Source organism: Eimeria tenella, genomic scaffold (genome assembly GCF_000499545.2).
Source record: "Eimeria tenella Houghton genomic scaffold, Eth_scaff25, whole genome shotgun sequence".
Classification (NCBI taxonomy): Eukaryota; Apicomplexa; class Conoidasida; order Eucoccidiorida; family Eimeriidae; genus Eimeria; species Eimeria tenella.
Window position 1 is genome coordinate 39,448 of NW_013542365.1, and position 17,354 is coordinate 56,801.

The 17,354-nt window shown below is 50.4% G+C and overlaps 5 protein-coding genes across 5 annotated transcripts; 2 read left to right on the forward strand and 3 right to left on the reverse strand.

Annotated features, from left to right (window-relative positions):
• Nucleotides 1–1,170: 1,170 nt before the first annotated feature.
• Nucleotides 1,171–4,919, forward strand: ETH_00024630 (uncharacterized protein; the record flags this gene model as incomplete). Its single annotated transcript, XM_013375037.1, has 4 exons — nucleotides 1,171–2,462; nucleotides 2,995–3,434; nucleotides 3,660–3,964; nucleotides 4,788–4,919. 4 exons carry the CDS (start codon nucleotides 1,171–1,173, stop codon nucleotides 4,917–4,919), a joined length of 2,169 nt encoding a protein of 722 aa, XP_013230491.1.
• A 1,261-nt stretch (nucleotides 4,920–6,180) lies between these two features.
• ETH_00024635 (uncharacterized protein) lies at nucleotides 6,181–6,444 on the reverse strand (the record flags this gene model as incomplete). The annotated part of the gene is made up of 1 exon (XM_013375038.1): nucleotides 6,181–6,444. One exon carries the CDS (start codon nucleotides 6,442–6,444, stop codon nucleotides 6,181–6,183), a length of 264 nt encoding a protein of 87 aa, XP_013230492.1.
• Nucleotides 6,445–7,256: 812 nt separating this feature from the next.
• On the reverse strand, nucleotides 7,257–7,553 carry ETH_00024640 (uncharacterized protein; the record flags this gene model as incomplete). The annotated part of the gene is made up of 1 exon (XM_013375039.1): nucleotides 7,257–7,553. The coding sequence occupies one exon, from the start codon at nucleotides 7,551–7,553 to the stop codon at nucleotides 7,257–7,259; it is 297 nt and encodes a 98-aa protein (XP_013230493.1).
• Nucleotides 7,554–8,865: 1,312 nt separating this feature from the next.
• ETH_00024645 (uncharacterized protein) lies at nucleotides 8,866–11,705 on the reverse strand (the record flags this gene model as incomplete). Its single annotated transcript, XM_013375040.1, has 5 exons — nucleotides 8,866–9,526; nucleotides 10,107–10,220; nucleotides 10,532–10,694; nucleotides 11,051–11,104; nucleotides 11,183–11,705. The coding sequence occupies 5 exons, from the start codon at nucleotides 11,703–11,705 to the stop codon at nucleotides 8,866–8,868; spliced, it is 1,515 nt and encodes a 504-aa protein (XP_013230494.1).
• Nucleotides 11,706–12,665: 960 nt separating this feature from the next.
• Nucleotides 12,666–16,813, forward strand: ETH_00024650 (zinc knuckle domain-containing protein, putative; the record flags this gene model as incomplete). The annotated part of the gene is made up of 7 exons (XM_013375041.1): nucleotides 12,666–12,791; nucleotides 13,841–14,185; nucleotides 14,636–14,746; nucleotides 15,295–15,384; nucleotides 15,607–15,766; nucleotides 16,011–16,063; nucleotides 16,418–16,813. The coding sequence occupies 7 exons, from the start codon at nucleotides 12,666–12,668 to the stop codon at nucleotides 16,811–16,813; spliced, it is 1,281 nt and encodes a 426-aa protein (XP_013230495.1).
• Between the last annotated feature and the right edge of the window lie 541 nt (nucleotides 16,814–17,354).

Consider the following 17,354-nt stretch of genomic DNA (forward strand, 5'->3'; position numbering starts at 1 on the left):
TGCTGCTGCTTCTGGACATGCGCAGCAGCAGCGCAGCCGTCGGCAGCAGCCCCTGAATCGGCGAAGCCCGAAGGCTTTTTCCAATTTTAATTTTGAAATTTACCTTTAAAGCTCTTATTTGAAACTTCTTTGTTGTTGAATTTCAGTGTTGAGGCTGGAGAGGCCGACAAGAGCGCCGCAATCATGAGCAGAAAGGCGGTGGAAACCGCTGAGGGAAGAATCGGTATTCGGGAAGAAAGCGCCATGTTTAGAGCTGATCCTGGAGGAAAAGGGACGTTAAATGAAGATAAATACAAGTTTAAATTGTTTAATTGCAAAAATTCAAAAGTTTTGGGGGAGAATCGCGAAGCTGAATCGAGACGGCTGCACCGCCAGCTGCAGCGAAGCAAGCGGGGAAAACAGGGAAATAAACCCGAATGGCCGGTAAATAAATGAGAAACATAACTCAAATGACAAATTTAAAGGAATAATTTCAATTTAAATCTGGTTTTAATTCCAATTTTTCCGAAGATCTGTGACCAGCCCGCCGCGCGAAGTCAGCCACACAAAGAGTTGGGCGGTGGGGCCCCGGGGGGGCCCCTGGGGGGCCCCCTGCGGCAAGGCAGGGGCTCCTAAAGTGGACCCTGTTTAGTTATTATTGTTTTTAACTCGTCTTTTGGGGCTTTTTTGAATTTAAAGAATTGATTAGTTCCAAATTTTTTGTTATTTTGCATTTTTCTGCTCGAGAGGATGTAGAGCTTGCTGGACATGCCTTGCAGGAGCAAGTTCGAGTGTACGCGGCTCAGGCCCACTTTGCTGCATTTCTTTTTTCTTATTTTATGTTTTTTGTTTCCCATTTCTCTCCATTTTGGGGCCTCTTACCGCCTTTCTCCCCGTGCGGTCTGCTGGCGCAGCAGCAGCAGCAGCGGCAGCAGCTGCAGCAGCAGCAGCAGCAGCAGTTCTTTGAGCTTTAGTAGGCCAAAGCCGCACACTCCCCTTAACCAAAATTATTTTTCTTTTTTATTTAAACTCGAGGGCAGCTCGACAGCCCTGGGCAGCGACTGCGGTGTACGTACACCTGGAGATGAAGGTGACCCTGCTGCAGCAGCAGCAGCCCCTGCTGCAGCAGCAACAGACCCTGCTGCTGCAGCAGCAGACACTCAACTGGCTCTGCATGCAGCGCTGCACCAGATGACAGCAGCAGACTTGTCGCTGCTGCTGCAGGCAGCAGGCCTGGCCCCGCAAGCAGCAGCAGCAGCAGACACAGCCTCTCTGGGGCGCTCCCTACGGGACTTCCTAGACTTAGAATTGGAGGCCCTAGAGGGTTCGGGGGCCCCCGGGGGCCCCGGGGGGCCCCTCGGGGGGCCCTCCGGCTACCTGGGGGCCCCATTTTCTTATAATTGGCACAAAGAAAGGCTCATTGCGAAGTTGAAGCAGCTCAAGCAGCAAGCAGAAGCCATTTCCGTATTCCCAGGGGGGCCCCCCAGCGAGGGGTCCCCCCGGGGGGGGCCCCCCAGCAGGGGGGCCCCCCACAGGGGGGCCCCCCGGAGGGTCTGGGCCTCCTCGGGGGGCCCCAGGGGCCCCACTTTTCCCCCTTTTTTGGACCATTCGAGGCCCCCTTCCCGGCGCTTCTCTTGGGATGGAGAACAGTACTCTTTGACTGAACTTGCTGAGGCAGAGGGGGCCGCCTGGGGGCCCCCCGTTGGGGGGGCCCCCCACGGAGGGGGGGCCCCCCTGGGCCAGGGGGGCCCCTCAGAGGAGGAGTGGGTGAAGCTGCAAGACCAATTAGGAAGAGAAATAATTTATTTTCCACAAGTGCTGACGGATGACGAGGTCGAGGCAGCAAAGACGAGGCTGCTGCCCCTCGCAGCTGCCACTCCTGCTGCTACTGCTGCTGCTGCTGCTGCTGCTGCTGCGCCGGTGTTCACGGGTGCTGCTGCTGCAGCAGCCGAGCCCCCTGTGATTAAGAGGCAGCTTTACAGCATTTCGCAGTTGCTGGCTGACCTGAAGACGACCTATTGCCTACTGCAGCAGGAAGCAGCACCTGCTGCTGCTGCTGCTGCTGCTGCTGATTTCGGTGCTGCAGCTCCTGACGGTGGCATTGCTGCGGCCCTTCGCGGCGTTGCTGCTCCCGCAGCAGCAGGAGCACAAGCAGCAGCAGCAAAATCAGCAGCAACAGCAGCAGCAGCAGCAACAACAACAGCAGCAACAGCAGCAGCAACAGCAGCAGCAGCAGCAGCAGATGCTTCGCCTCTCACTCTTTTCAGCCTTCTTGAGGGCAAGAAGCCCCCAGGGCTGCTGGGGGCTGCTTATTACTGCCGCAGCAGTTTATCATCTTTTGCATTGGAGACAAAAGAAAGAAAAGAAATAAATGAAATAAAAGAAATAAATGAAATAAATAAATTAAATGAATTAAATGAATTAAATGAATTAAAAGAGAAAAACAGAATTGTTATTCTGCTCGCCGGAGAGCTCAAACCCAGGTGCTTTTCTTTCGCCCTACAAATGTATTAAAATGTTTTAAATGCATTTAAGTATAAGTATATTATTTAAATATCTTAAATATATTAATTATATTTAGATATATTAATTAAATAATTAAATATAAACATATATATTTAGAAATATATCTGCATCTGTGCCCGCGAAGTTGAATCATATTCAGGTGTATGTACACCTCATTTTCGCGCCTGTAGTCGCCTGGCGAAGACTTCGCCGAGTTTTTGCCTTTTAAATATTTAGATATTAAATTAAATTAAATATTTATTTAATTAAATTAATTTTCAAATAAATAAAATTGGAAAAGTAAATAAAACAAAAAAGAAATTAAAAGAAAGCAGCAGCAAGAGGGAGCGGCGCCTTCGGCTGCGGTCTTCTCCAGAAGTGCAAATTGAACTCTGAAGGGCCGATTGATTCTTTCAATTAATTAATTAATTTATTACCCTTATTTATTTGTTTATTTATTATTTATTATTTATTAATTTATTTATTTATTTGCTGTTTATTCCTTTGCAGGGATGCCCGTGTGCGGCACATCGCCGACCGCATTGCCCTCAGCTGCGGCGCTGCTGTGTTGGTGCCAGAGCTGCCAGCAGCAGCAGCAGCAGCAGCAGCAGGGGGAGAAGCAGCGGGAGCAGCAGGCTCTGGCGCGAGCGCTGCTGCGAGGACTCCCGCAGCAGCAACAGCACCAGCAGCAGCAGCCGCAGCAGCAGCAGCAGCTGCTGCTGCTGCTGGCCAGCAGCTGGGCATTCACGGGCTTGTGGCCCGGGCGCTGCTGTGGCTGCGGCTGCAGGAAGCAGCAGCAGCATTTGCTGTCGTTGGGGTGGGCGGAGGAGCAGCAGCAGCTCTTGAATTTGCTGCTGCAGTAGCCCCGGGTGCCCGTGCTGCAGTATCATTGGTCCCTGCTGCTGCTGACGCCGCTGCTGCTGCTGCTGCTGGAGCTGCTGCGCGCCCAGGTGTACGTACAGCCCAACGCGGGGGGCCCCCAGGGGGCCCCCAGGAGCCCCCAGGGGGCCCCCAGGGGCCCCCGGGGCCCCTTTTTGCCCTTCCTTCTGTAGATGCTGCTGTTGCTTTATTTCCTCATCAGTTTAATATGCTGGCTGTAGCAGCAAATTTAAAAGCCCCCACTTTGGCTCTTTTTGGGGGCAGGGCCTCCCGCCCTGCGGCCGTGGGGTGTACAGACACCCCAGCAGCAGCAGCAGCAGCAGCAGCAGCAGCGGTTGCGCCTTCTGCGGGTGCAGCTGCGGGGGCTGAGGCGCCCGGTGGGCCTGCTGCTGCTGCTGCAGCGGGAGAAGAATCTCCTGCTGCTGCTGCTGCAGCGGGAGAAGAATCTCCTGCTGCTGCTGCTGCTGCAGCGGGAGAAGAATCTCCTGCTGCTGCTGCTGCTGCATTCGAGCAGCTGCTGCGGCTGCAGCTGAGGGCCAAAGACCACTGGGTAGATACAGCTGAGCCCCCGAGGGCCGCAGAAGGGGCCGCTGCAGAGTTGGTGAGAATTTATTTAATTTAAATAATTTAAAAATATATTTTAACCAATTTAATTCATTCTTTAGGATATAATTTAGATTAAATTAGTTCTTTAGCTGGGATTTAAAATTAGTCTTTTATTCGTCTTTAAAAATACTTTAAAATAAATTTAAATTCTTACTTTGCGGCACCGCAGGCTGGCCTCCCACGTGCTGCTGCTGCTGCTGCTGCTGCTGCTGCTGCTGCTCCGCTTTGTTGTTGGTTTATAATTTGTTCGTTTTTATTATTTCGTTTTCGTTAATTTTTTAATTTGCTTTTTGTCTTTTGGGTGTCTTGGGGTCTTCTTTGTCCCCGGGTGTATATACACCTCGACGTTTTGTTGTTGCATTTTAATTTTCTATTTTTTCCTCTTTCAGTTTTTCTTTTTTGGTGCTGCTGGTTTATTATTCATTTGTTTATTTTAACTGTTTGTTATTTTCTTTTAATTGTTTATTATTTACTTTTAATTGTTCATCATTTACTTTTAATTGCTTATGATTTGTTTTTAATTGTTTATCATTTATTTTTAGTTGTCTATTATTCATTTTTAATTGTTTATTATTTGTTTTTAATTGTTTGTTATTTATTTTTAATTGTTTAAAATTTATCATTTATTATTTTGTTGTTTATTTATTTGTTTCCGTTTTTTTGCTTGCCCGTTTGTGTGGGCCCCCTTACTGCAGCCAGTCCACCAATGAACAAGTTTATGTTTATATTTTATTTATTTTCTATCTATTATATTTTATTATTATTTATTATTATTTATTTATTATTATTTATTGCTTATTTATTTAATTTGTTTGCAGCTGACAGAAGAGCAGCTGCTGATGGCCACTTCTTGGCTGGACTTGTGGCTGGGCCGCGAAGTGCCGGAGAGCGTTTCTGCGGCGGAGGACGTGAAGGGATTTAGTCTTCGTTTTCGGGATTTTAAGAAATAAATGAAAAATAAAACGAAATAAAACGAAATGAAACGAAATGAAACAAAAAATGACAATTAAAACCATTTAAACGGCCCAAATAGACCCCAAAATGAGCCCAAACCAACAGAGAAAACTCCCGAAGAGGAGATAACCTCTCTTGAGGTGTACGTACACCGCGAGCTGTACGTACACCGTGAGGTGTACGTACACCTCAAGAGAAGAGACCTGCTCTTCTTTTGATCCTTGAAACTGCTCTTTATTTATTTATTTTCAAAATACATATGCATAAATACATATATAAATGTTTACTTTTTCATTTATCTACTTTTATTCTTCAATTAGTTCTTTCATTTGACTTCAAGTAAGGGCCTTCATCAGGTTAGAAAGCTGAACTGGAACTGTCGCTGCTGCTGCTGTTTTTGCTGCTGCTGCTGTACTCAGCAGGAACTATACAGACAGGAGTCTAGTGAGCTCTGTCTCCCTGCCTGTCGCAATTAAAAGCATATTACTTCTTTTAATTTGATTTTTGGTTAATTAAAAATCACAATTAAAGTGAGAATGGTTTTTAAAACACGGAAAAACGAACAAGACACCCAGTGTACGTACAGCTGACGAGGCTCCGCTCGCGACTGAGCGGCATTTATGGGGATTTCAAATTTAGTTTCGAACTTCAAATGAATAAATTAAACAACTTCACTAAAATAAATACATTTAATCAGTTTAAAACTTGTCTTTGTCCCCGAGTAGCTGCTGCTGGAGCACCGGCGGAGCTGTACATACACCTCGAGGTGTCTGCGTGGCGTGGCTAGAAAGGAAGCCAAAGAGTGCACTTTGTCCTCAAATATAACCACACATATATTTTTAATTAATATTTTTGATTTGTTTTATATTTATTGTAAAAGAATGGATGGAATCGACCGGATACGTTCCAGTGTATGTACACGTGGACGCCACGCGAATGCTGCTGCAATGACACCCGAATGCACTCTCCTCAGAACCAATTTTGCTGCTCTTTCTGCTTTTCTCTTTTTTAAAATATATACTTGATAAAAATAAAACGAATAAAGTAGTGGAGTTCATCTGCTACGCGCAGTTACGCAGCAAACCCATTCCTGCTGCTGCAGCTGCTGCTGTTGCAGCTGCCACTGTTGCTGCTGCGTCTGTTTTTATTGTTGCTGTTGCTGCTGCTGCTGCTGTTGTTTCTGTGTCTGCTGCTGTTACTGCTGCTGCTGCTGCAAGGGATCCTTGTTAGTGGCTGCTGCTTTTGATATTTCTATCTTCACTGTGGCACTTTTCGGGGAGGAATGGTGCTGCTGCTGCTCGCTGCTGCTTCCTTTCCTGCTGCTGTTGCTGCTGCTGCTTCTGCTGCTGCTGCTGCTGCCGAAGTCTTATTTTGCTCCACTGTACTAGTCCATTTCGTTATCAGAATTGAAGCAGGAAGAAAACTCCGCAGCAGCAGCGGCTGCTGCTGCTGCTGCTTCCTCAATGCTGCTGCTGCTGCTGCCTCCGCGGCAGCCAGCAGCAGCAACCACAGGAAGCCCATCTTCTTCTTCGCTGCAGAAATCTGAACTGCAAACCCGAGGTGTACGTACACCTGATTCACAATTAAAAGGACTTTCTGGCGAGCTCTGGACGCCCACAAAAGCCCCACCAGCTGCAGCTGCTGCTGCTGCTGCTGCTGCTACTGCTGCTGGGGGGCTCAGCTCTTCGCAGTCCTCAAGGGCCCCCTGCACTGCAACAGCAACAAGAGGAGCTTTTTCTTCTTTTTGAGCTTCGCCGAAATTGTTTTTAAAAGGAATAAAAGAGCAGCAGCTAAGGAGGCAGCAGAGGGAAGCAGCAGCAGCAGAAAGGCTGAAGGAGACGCAGGCGAGCGGCAGCAGCAGCAGCAGTAGCTGCTGCTGCTGCAGCAGCAGCAGCAGCTGCTGCTGCTGCAGCGAACCCGGAATCAGCACATAGTCGCAAGCTGCGATAAAGTCCAAAAATGCAGACACAGCCCAAGCCCCAGCCAGAGCCACGAGGCGACCCTTATCGGTTTTTGCTGCTGCAAATCTCTTGCTGCTGCTGCTGCTGCTGCTGCTGCTGTGCAGCAGCAGCAGCGTGCAGGCAGCACACAGGGCAGGCACAGCAGCACTGAAGCAGCGCAGGTAAAGACGCACAAGGGAAAGCAAAACGGAAATGACAGAAGCTGTCACTGCTGCTGCTCGGAGGCTGCGCAGTCGTGCTGCAGAGGGCAGCCGCAGCTGCTGCTGCTGCTGCTGCTGTTGCTGCTGCTGCTGCTGCAGCAGCAGCTTAAACTGCTGCTCCGCTGGCAGGGCCCTCATGGAGGCCGAGAGGGCCTGAAGGTCCCAACTCGGCTCATAGAGCCAATACTGCGACAGCAAACTCATGGCCCATAATTAGCTGCTCAAAACGAATAAAATCTGCCGCTGCTGCTGCTGCTGTTTCTGCTGCTGCTGTTGCTGTTGCTGGTGTTATTGTTGTTGCTTCTGCTGCTGTTGCTTCTGCTGCTGCTGCTGCTGGTTCACGACAGAAGACACGCGCGATCCGGCGTTTAAATCCCCTAATTCGGTCGAGTTTTTGTTTTAAAAGTATTTTTGAAATTTCAATTTGCTGAATTTTGTTTCTTTTCAAAGGCAGCAAAGCACAGATCATCCAGCTGCAGCTGTGCGTGGGAGTCACCGAGCACAGCGGCGAGGCCGTTCAAGTGAGGCGATCTGGCGTTTAAATCCGGTTAAAAAGGAGAAAAAAGTTGTTTAAATAAAAGCAGTAAAGTTTAGTTGACATAAGTTTTGCTTTTTTCTTTAAAAGGGCTTTTTATTTCTGTCTTTGAGCGAAGATCGCACGAGAGGGCTCTGCGGCGTGCGCGGCTTGCTGGCCATTCCGCCGAGAAGAAGGCTGAAAACTCTGAAATAGAAAACTCTAAGCAAATATTCATTTAATATTTATAAATCATAAATAAATATTCATATTTTAAAAGATAAAAGATCCAAAATGCTGCAGTGTATCCCGAGTGAGGCGCAGCAGCACAAGGCACAAGTCGGCGGCGGCCGCCGCTGACCAGCCATCAGCAGCAAGAGGATCTTTCCTCAGAAAGCTTCCTTTGAGCTACATTTTGATTTTAAAATAAATATGATTCAAATTAAATTAAATTTCAATTCAAAAGACTTTCATATTTTGTTCACATTTGCATTTACAGGCCAAGCCTGCGGAAACGAGGCTTCCAGAAGCTGCTGCGCGAGCGCTCTTCTGCGCGAGCACTCATTCGATTTCATGCCGCAGAGGAAACCCACTTTTCCAGTTTTTATTCATTTGAAATAAATAGTTACTTCATTTAAATAAATACTTTCAGTATAAATGAATAACAATACAATTAAATGCCTTCTTTCCCGAGTTTCCGTCATATCCTCTCAATCGGTGGTATCACCTGCAAACCTCAACGCTCGAAACGCTCATTTGGAGCGATGCAGCAAATTAAATGCCATTTTCAGTTTTTTAGCTTCTAATTAACTTTTAAATTCAAAGTAAGAACTTTCCAGAAGCCTTTTCTGCACAAAAAGTTCCAATTCGACTCAAATTCAACATGAGATCTGAATCACCAGCAGTGTGCAGCTTGGGGTGTCTGTGCAGCTTCTACCTGGGGCCCCCGCAGCTGAAACCGGGCCATCTGGGCTTTAGAAGGTCCTTTTCTCTTCATAAATTGAATTAAAAAGATTATTTCAACGAATTAAAAAGATTAACTTAATGAATTAAAAAGACTAATTCGTTGCATTCCGAAAAAGTTCGCTTAAAAACGTCGGCAGCAGGCCCGCAGGCCTGCGCAGTTCCCCTAAATGGGAAGCTTTTTGTCTTTAACTGCGTTGGTTCCAGACGCAGCAGTCTTCTCCAGCCCCAGTGGGAGCTGCTGCTGCTGCTTTCTCTGCCTTTTCTGCTGCTGCATCAGCAGCAGCAGCAGCAGCAGCAGCAATCAGAGCTGCCGCCACAATTTCACTGTGCCATCTGTTGCTGCTGTGCACAGCCGCTGCGACAGCAAATCGCTTTTGACTACAAGTGCCGGGGCCTCATGGGCTTTTCCATGGACCCCTTCTTGAAGGGCCCCCAGGAAGCGGGGGGCCCCCTGGGGGCCCCCGGGGGGCCCCCAGGAGTCGGGGGGCCCCCCGGGGGGCCCCTCGGGGGGCCCCCCGGGGGGCCCCCCCCTTGCTGCTGCTAAGACGTCCCAGAAATATATGCAGCCGTCTTCGCTGCCGCTAACGACGTAAGGGAAGAGGGGCTGGAGAGAGTTGCCTTTGGATTTAAATTTAGAGTTTTGAAGGGCCTCGAGGAGTTCATCGAAGGCCCTTTTAGGCTGCTGCTGCTGCTGCTGCTGCTGCTGTAGGTGGAGCTGGAGGGGCGAGTCGGGGTCCGGCGCTGCTGCTGCTGCTGCAGCAAACAGCCCCGCTGCAGCGCCCGGAGGCGGCAGCGGGAGAGCAGCAGCAAAGAAGCAACTTTGCATGCGAAAAGCCCCACAAGAAGAATGCAAGTGGCCCCAAAACGCATGCAGAGTTTCCCCCGAGGTCACTTCTGCCAGCCGCAGGCTCGCGTCCACGCAGGACAGCAGCAGCAAAGTCTCCTCCGCAGACAGCGACATGCTGCAGCAGCAGCAGCAGCAGCAGCAGCAGCACGCGAAGCGCAACAAACCCCACTTCAACACGTACTTTTATTTATATTTAATATATATGTGCTTCTTATATATACTTGTAGATATATATATACTTATTTATATATACATATGTATGTATGTATGCATGTTATTTAATGGGTGGATTGGAATATGGAGGCGCTAGGGTTTAGGGTTTGGGGAGGAGAAGGAGGGACTTATACAGGACTAAAGAAGCAAGAAAACCAAAAACATTTAATTATGGAAAAGATGGAATTTAATAAATAATAAAATGGACTTACATGAAATAAAACAGAAACTAAAATGGCCAGAAAAGAGAAAAGAAAAAAGACACAAATTGGATCGAGGTGCCGATACACTGGACTGTTTGCAGAGAGTTTGGCCGGCAGCAGCGGGAAGGCAAAAATGGAAAAAAAATGCAAAAATAGGCAAAAATGGATGAAAACAAGTGCAAATAAGTGCAAATAAATGCAAATAAATGCAAATAAATGCAAATAAATGCAAATAAATGAAAATAACAATACTCAAATGATATTTTGAATCAAAATCACCAAGTTATTGGACTTCCGTAGCAGTCGACATGTAGAGCCCCCTTGCGCAGGTCGTAGGTGTACACGCAGCCGTCGAGGGAAGCCACGATGAGGCGTTCTCGCGCGGCCACGATGCTGCAGAAGAGAATAAAAACGCAAAACGAATTCAAAACTAATTTCAATAATTAAAATGATTTAAAAATTGTTGTGATATTCAATTTGCGCGGCTAAACGGCCGCCGGAGGTGCACCGGAACGCGCGCATCTGCGGTGTACGTACACCTCCGCGTCCACTGCCGCGGCGTCACGCCGCTCGACAGAAAGCACTTTTTGGCGAATTTCGCGTCGAAACTTCGAAATTTTGGACTAAAAAGTGGAAATTAGTGAAACAAAATGCAATTAAGTTTAATTTAAAGGTTTATTCTTCGAAAATGGCGCGGATTCCACCTCGAAATCGCGTCTTTCGCGTCCGACAACACCTGCACGTAGCCGAAACGACGGCCCCCTCCCCTTATGTCAAAAAGACGCACAAGTCCGTCGGAGTCCCCCAGAGCTGCCAAGTGGCTCAGCGGGCTCGGAGAGCCCCGCAGCAGGCACGCGTTTATCGGCGCTGCAGCACAGCAGCAGCAGCAGCAGCAGCAGCAGCAGCAGCGGCAGCAGCAACAGCAGCAGCTTGATTGGGGGCTGCGCAGTGGGGGCGCGCCAGTGGCCCGCATAGCGCAACACCACTGGGTCTTCACTGGAGAGAAATGCAAAAAAAGGAAAAGACAGCAGCAGCAGCAGCAGCAACAGCAGCAGGTGCTGCTGCTACTGCTGCTGCTGCTGGTGTCCACCACCGCCACAAGAAAGGCTTGGGCGCTACCCTTTCGCTACCTTTTCTGCTGTTTGCTGCAGTGCACTGCAGTGCACTGCTGCTGCTGCTGGTGCTGCTGTAGAGGTGTTGCTGTGGCAGCAGCTGAAACTCACCGGTCCTCGGGAACTGCCGAAGAGCGAGACCAGTGGTCACATCCCATAGAATACCTGCAGCAAAAACTAACCCCCAAGCCCTAAACCCTAAACCCTAAACCCTAAACCCTAAACCCTAAACGCGCAACTGACCTCTTCTGTCAAGTCCTCCCGAAAGAAAAAGATGCGTCAGTTCATCATGGGCCCCAACGCAGGCCACAACTCCCGTGTGTTCTCCTACAGCAAAACAAAAGCAGTGCAGCAGCAGCTTGCTGCAACTTGCCGCTGCAGCGGGCGGCACTCTGCTGCTGCGCAGCCGCAGCAGCAAGGGACACTCTGCTGCTGCAGAGCCGCAGCAGCGACCTGCTGCTGCAGCAGGGGGCCCTCTGCTGCTGCGCAGCTGCAGCAGCAACCTGCCGCTGCAGCAGCAACGCGCAGCAGCAGCAGCAGCAGCAGCAGCGAGCTGCTTGCCTTTGTACTCATGCAGCACTCCGTGCTGCGCCCCCAAAAGGTAAATAGTTTTGTCCGAAGCGCCAGCTAGAAGATGATCTGCGTCTCCGAAGAAGAGGAGAGAGTTGACGGAGCTGGCGCCGCAGCGGAAGGTGCGCAGACACCCGAAACGGAGGAATTCAAGTTCCTCCTCCGGGGCTTCCCCGGGGCCCTCGAGCCGCTCCATCGACTCCTTTGGAACGAAAAAAACAATTTCAATTGCAAAAAACAAAACGGGGAGGCAAAAAGAATTGTTTTGAGGCGAGATCGGCCGCCACTGACGCGGAGGTTTCCCGCGGCGCCGCCGCCCGAGCTGTACGTACACCCCAACTGCCGCCGCCGCCAACCACCGCCACCCTGGAGCGTCACATTTCTTTAAAATTAAAAAGAATTTGAAAAGCTTTTTGAACTTAAAGCTCCAGTTCCCGCCAGCAGCTCTCGAAAGCGCCACGGACTCGCTGCATGCAGCTTCGCAGAGGAAAGGGGGGCCCCCAGGGCCACACTTGCGTTCAAGAGGCCCCAAATGGTATTTTATTTCACAGCAAAATCCCCAAAGGGTCTTCCTGAGTGCCCCCGCGGGCGCCGTTTGCTGCGGAAGAGCAGCAGCAGCAGCAGCAGCAGCAGCTGCTGCTGCTGCTGCTGGGGCCCTGGGGCTCCTTTTCGAGTTCCCGCAATTCCCGTTTCTTCTTTTTGACATTTTCTTTTTGCTTCGCTTTCAGAAGCTCCTAAACTCAGGAAATTGCGAACGCCGGCTGCTGCAGCAGCAGCAGCAGCAGCGCCTCAGCAACCAAAGGGAGGGTTTGTTGCTGCTGCAGTGAGGGGCCCCTAGGGGCTCTTTCGGGGTTTTCCTTTCGTCTTTTCGCTTTTCTTTTTTGCTGCTGCTTCTTCTTTCTGCTGTCTGTACACTCCAGCTGGGCAGCCGCTGCGCCGCGGCCGCAGCAGCAGCACCCGCCGCCCTAGCAGCAGCAGCAGCAGCAGCAGCAGCAGCAGCAGCAGCAGCAGCAGCAGCCGCAGCAGCACTGGTAGTTGGGGCCCCCCTCCGAGCTGCGCGCGCCTCCGCCGCGTCTCCCGCGCCGCTGCACCCGCAGCAGCAGCAGCAGCACCCGCAGCAGCAGCAGCAGCAGCAGCAGCAGCAGCAGCAGCAAAGATGTCGATGGAGCAGCTGATGGCGCTGGTGCCGCTCGAGGCGGCGCTCAGCCACAAAGAGAAAGGCCGGAAGTCTCGTTGGGAAAGAAAGAAAGCAGCAGAAGGCAGCCGCTGGGGCTCCGAAACGGTAGCCATTTAATGCCATTTAATGCCATTTAATGCCATTTTAATGCCATTTAATGCCATTTTAATGCCATTTAATGCCATTTTAATGCCATTTATGCCATTAATAACGTTAATGCCATTAATGCTGTGCAAATGCCATTTTCCTGCTACTTGTTGCCATTTTAGTGCCCCTTTGGCGCCATTTTAATGCCATTTTAGTGCCATTTTAATGCCATTTTAATGCCATTTATGCCATTAATTGCGTGTTAATATCTTTTGGGGCTCTTTGCCATCTCTCAGTTTTATTCTGTTTAGTTTTTGTTTTTTATTTTTTATTTCGTTTTTATTCTTTACTCTTTTGTGTTGTCGTTTGTTTTCCTTTGTTGCCGTTTGTTCTCGTTTTTCCCCTTTTTCCCGATTCATTTTATTATTATTCCTCCATTTTCATTATTCTTTTTAATCTCAACTAATTGTAATTACTTTTGATTACTTGTACTTACTTGTAATTACATGCAGTTACTTGTAATTACATGTAGTTACTTGTAATTACATGTAGTTACTTGTAATTACTTGTAATTACTTGTAATTACTTGTAATTACATGTAGTTACTTGTAATTACTTGTAATTACTTGTAATTAGCTGTAATTAGTTGCAATTAGTGAATTTGAATTTAATTTAATTAGCCTGAATGAATGTTAGTGAATGTAATTTTGAACTGCCTGGCGCGTCTGTGGCCACTGGGCGGTGTCAGTGCCTGTGGGCGTCGAAGCTGCATCGATTTGTGGAGTTTGAAGGGCCGAGTTCGTTGAAAGTTTCGGAAATATCGAATTAAAGTGAAAAGAAATAATAAAAGAGTTAATTTGCACGCAAAAGGTTGAATTGGAGGGTTTGGCGTGGGAAGTTGCAAGTTCAAGTTGGGGTGCACGTACACCCGAGGGGCGCGCGGGGCGCGCGGCGGAAAGCGCGGGAATCCGCGGATTTGGGCGGAGGAAAGTGGAAATAAAAGCGGAAAATGAATTAAAAACTGAATTTGGAGGTGAATGGGGGCGAGATCGGGCGTTTCCGCGCAGGACAAGCCGTTTTTGCCGCCGCCGTTCGTGGACCTGCCGATCGGCATGACGCCGCTGCAGGTGGACCGCTTTCTGCGCGAACAGCGCCTCGAAGAGCTCTCCAGAAAGCTGCAGCAAAGTCGCCTCGAACTCGGCGACGCGGACATCCGGCCGGCCTCTCCAGCGCCCGTCTACGACAAAAACGGCGGCCGCGTCAACACCCGCGAGGCCCGCGCGAAGGCCGCCATGCTGGCGGAGCAGCAGAGCCTGCTCGAGTTCATGCTCGGCTCCCTCAAGGGTTTCGTCGCGCCCCCCGACTTCAGGCCCGCCAAGAAGATACGCAGAATCGAGTTCCCCCACGAAAAGGTCCTGCTGCTGCTGCTGCTGCTGCTGCTGCTGAGAGCGCGGGTCCTGCTGCTGCTGGCGACGGTGCTGCTGCTGCTGCTGGGGTGCTGCTGCTGTTCGTGTTGCTGCTGCTGTTGCTGCTGCTGCTGCTATTGCTGCTTATGAGAAGCGGACGGGGTGCTGCTGTTGCTGCTGCTGGTGCTGATGCTGCTGCTGAGAGGGGCGACAGGGGTGCTGCTGCTTCGCTGCTGCTGCTGACGACGGGACCCTCGGTCGGGGTTGCTGCGCTGCTGCTGCTGCTGCTGCTGCAGCACCAGCAGCAGCTGCAGCAGCCTCGTTTTGACCGTTTCTTTCGCAACCAATTCGCCATCTTTCCCCCGCAATCGCCACTACAGGTCCACCATTATTATATTTATTTATTTATTTATTTATTTATTTATTATTTATTTATTTGTTTGTTTGTTTGTGCAGTACCCAGACTACAACTTCATGGGCATTATCATCGGCCCCCGCGGCTGCAACCACAAGCGGCTGGAGGCGGAGAGCGGCTGCACGATTTCGGTGCGAGGGAGAGGCACTCAGGTTTGTTTGCGTTTAATTAATTAATTTAATTAATTTAATTAAATAAATTTAATTTATTTGATTTAATTGGTTTTGTTGTTTGAATCATAATTGCAAATCTCTATTCTCTTGTTTGCACTCTTCGGCGCTTCCGCATTCAACTTGGTTCAGCACTTCTGCAGAATTCAGATTCAACTTTTTAACTTTTATTTATTTATTTATTTATTTATTATTTATTGTTGGCAGCTTGTTGGTTTTTGTTCCATTTGCTTCTAATGTGTACATACACCGCAGAAGCTGCAGCGCCGCATTTGCAGGTTTTCATTTAAAATGTTTGCAAAAATAAAGTAAAATAAGTAAATCTAAATAAAAGAATATCTAAACGCCAAGCCCTAGCTTCTGCTTAGGGTTTTCAAAGGGTTTTGAGAGGGTTTTGAGGTGGCTCTGAAAGGGTTTTGAGGCGGTTTTGAAGGGGTTTTGAGGGGTTTTTGCAAGGGTTTTGAGAGGTTTTGCAAGGGTTTCAAAAGGCGTGAATGGGTGAATTCGTTGAATTCGTTTTTTCTGAACAGAAAGAAGGAAAGAGAGATCACCAAACTGACGAGGAGGCCAGCATGCCCATGCACGTCCACATTATGGGAGACACAGACGAGGCGGTGGAGGTAACCCCAGCCCTAAACCCCAAACCCTAAACCCCGCCCCCAAACCCTAAACCCCGCCCCAAACCCTAAACCCCAACCCCAAGCCCTAAGCCCCAGAGCGCGCGCAGCAGCAGCGGCAGACCGCCGCAGCGGCGCGCGCCAACCGCGTCCCCGCCCCCGCAGCAGCAGCAGCAGCAGCAGCAGCAGCAGCAGCAGCAGCAGCGGCGCGGGGTGTACGTACAGCGCGCCGTGGCGCTGGTGGAGCCGCTGCTGGACCCGCTCCACCCCGCCCACGAGGAGTTCAAAAGAAGAGGCCTCGAGCAGCTGGCCCTCGTCAACGGCGTGAACTACGGCGAGCTGGACCAGCGCAGATGCGCCCTTTGCCAGGCCCTCGGCCACCTCGGTGCGCTGGGGTTTAGGGTTTAGGGTTTAGGGTTTGGGGGTTGGGGGTTGGGGTTTGGGGGTTGGGGGTGGGGTGGGGTGGGGTGGGGTCGGGGTTTGGGCTGTGGGGTTTAGGGTTGGGGGTTTAGGGTTTGGGGGTTGCGGTTTAGGGTTTGGGGCTTGGGGTTTAGGGTTTGGGGGTTGGGGTTTAGGGTTTGGGGGTTGGGGTTTAGGGTTTGGGGCTTGGGGTTGGGGTGTACCTACAGCTCACGAGTGTCCGGACAATAGGGACCTGCAGCCTTTCAAGCGCCCGGAAGTCGTGAGGCTTTTAAGTTCTTGTTTATTATTTCTTTTATTTATTTTGCAATTATTTCATTCTTTAACGTTTAATTATTTAATCACTCCAATTTATTTTATTTTGCTGCATTTATTTAGTTGAGGTCAATTCTAAACAGTGCTTGCGTTTCGTCTTCCAGGAGAGGCTTCAAGCTTCCACAGATACTTCATACATGTTAGGGTTTAGGGTTTAGGGTTTAGGGTTTGTACGTCTGCGTCTGCATGCGCTTTTGGGCCATTTTGGGGTCTTGCATGCGTTTCGCATGCGTTTTGCATGCGTTTTGCATGCATTTTGCATGCGTTTTGCATGCATTTTGCATGCATTTTGCTGCTGCAGCGCTGCGCCATTTGCGGGGACCTGGGCCACGTGACGATGGACTGCAAAATGCGGCGGGGCGACGGAGCAGCAGCAGCAGCAGGAACAGCAGCAGCAGCAGCAGCAAGAGGGAGGCCCCCCCCTCCCCCGCCTATGGGCATGCGACCGCCAATGCGCAGCGGCGCAGACAGCTACAGAATTGACATGGTGAGCCGCAGCAGCAGCAGCAGCAGCAGCAGCAGCAGCAACAGTAGTAGTAGTAGCAGTGGTAGTGGTAGCAGCTGCAGCTGTGGCAGCAGCGGCAGCAGAAGTAGTAGTAGAAGTAGCAGCAGCAGAAACAGCAGCAGCAGCAACAACAGCAGCAGCAGCAGCAGCAGCAGCGAGTTGCCTTCCATTTATGCAAACCCCAATATGTAGCTGCTGTTTGTGGGGTGTCCTGCATGCACGACTTTGTTTTTTGAAGCAGCGATTGAGACAAATGCATGCATGCATGCATGCATGCATAGCCTCAATTGCTGCATGCATGCATGCATGCATGCATGCATGCAATTTCTTGTTGAAATACTTTCTTCTTTTGCTTCTTCAGGAATACCGCAGAATGATGGATGAACTAACAGGAGACAAGTCGGGTCTAGGGGCCCCCGACGGGCCCCGTACCCACCCCCAGGGGGGTCCTTCGGGGGCCCCCGGGGGCCCCGGGGGCCCCGGGGGGCCCCCCTACCCCGGCAGCCCAATGGGGGCCTCCCCCAGTTCGCAGGGCTATACCCCTCCCCCGGGGATGTCCCCGGGGGGCCCCCTGGGGCCCCCCGGGGCCTCCCCGGGGGGCCCCCTGGGGCCCCCGGGGGCCCCCCCGGGGCAGCAGCAGCACTCCCCCCCCATTGTGCTGGGGCCAGGCCGCATGGGGGGCCCCATGGGGAGGGGCCCCCACGGGATGCCCCCTGGGGGCCCCCGGGGCCCC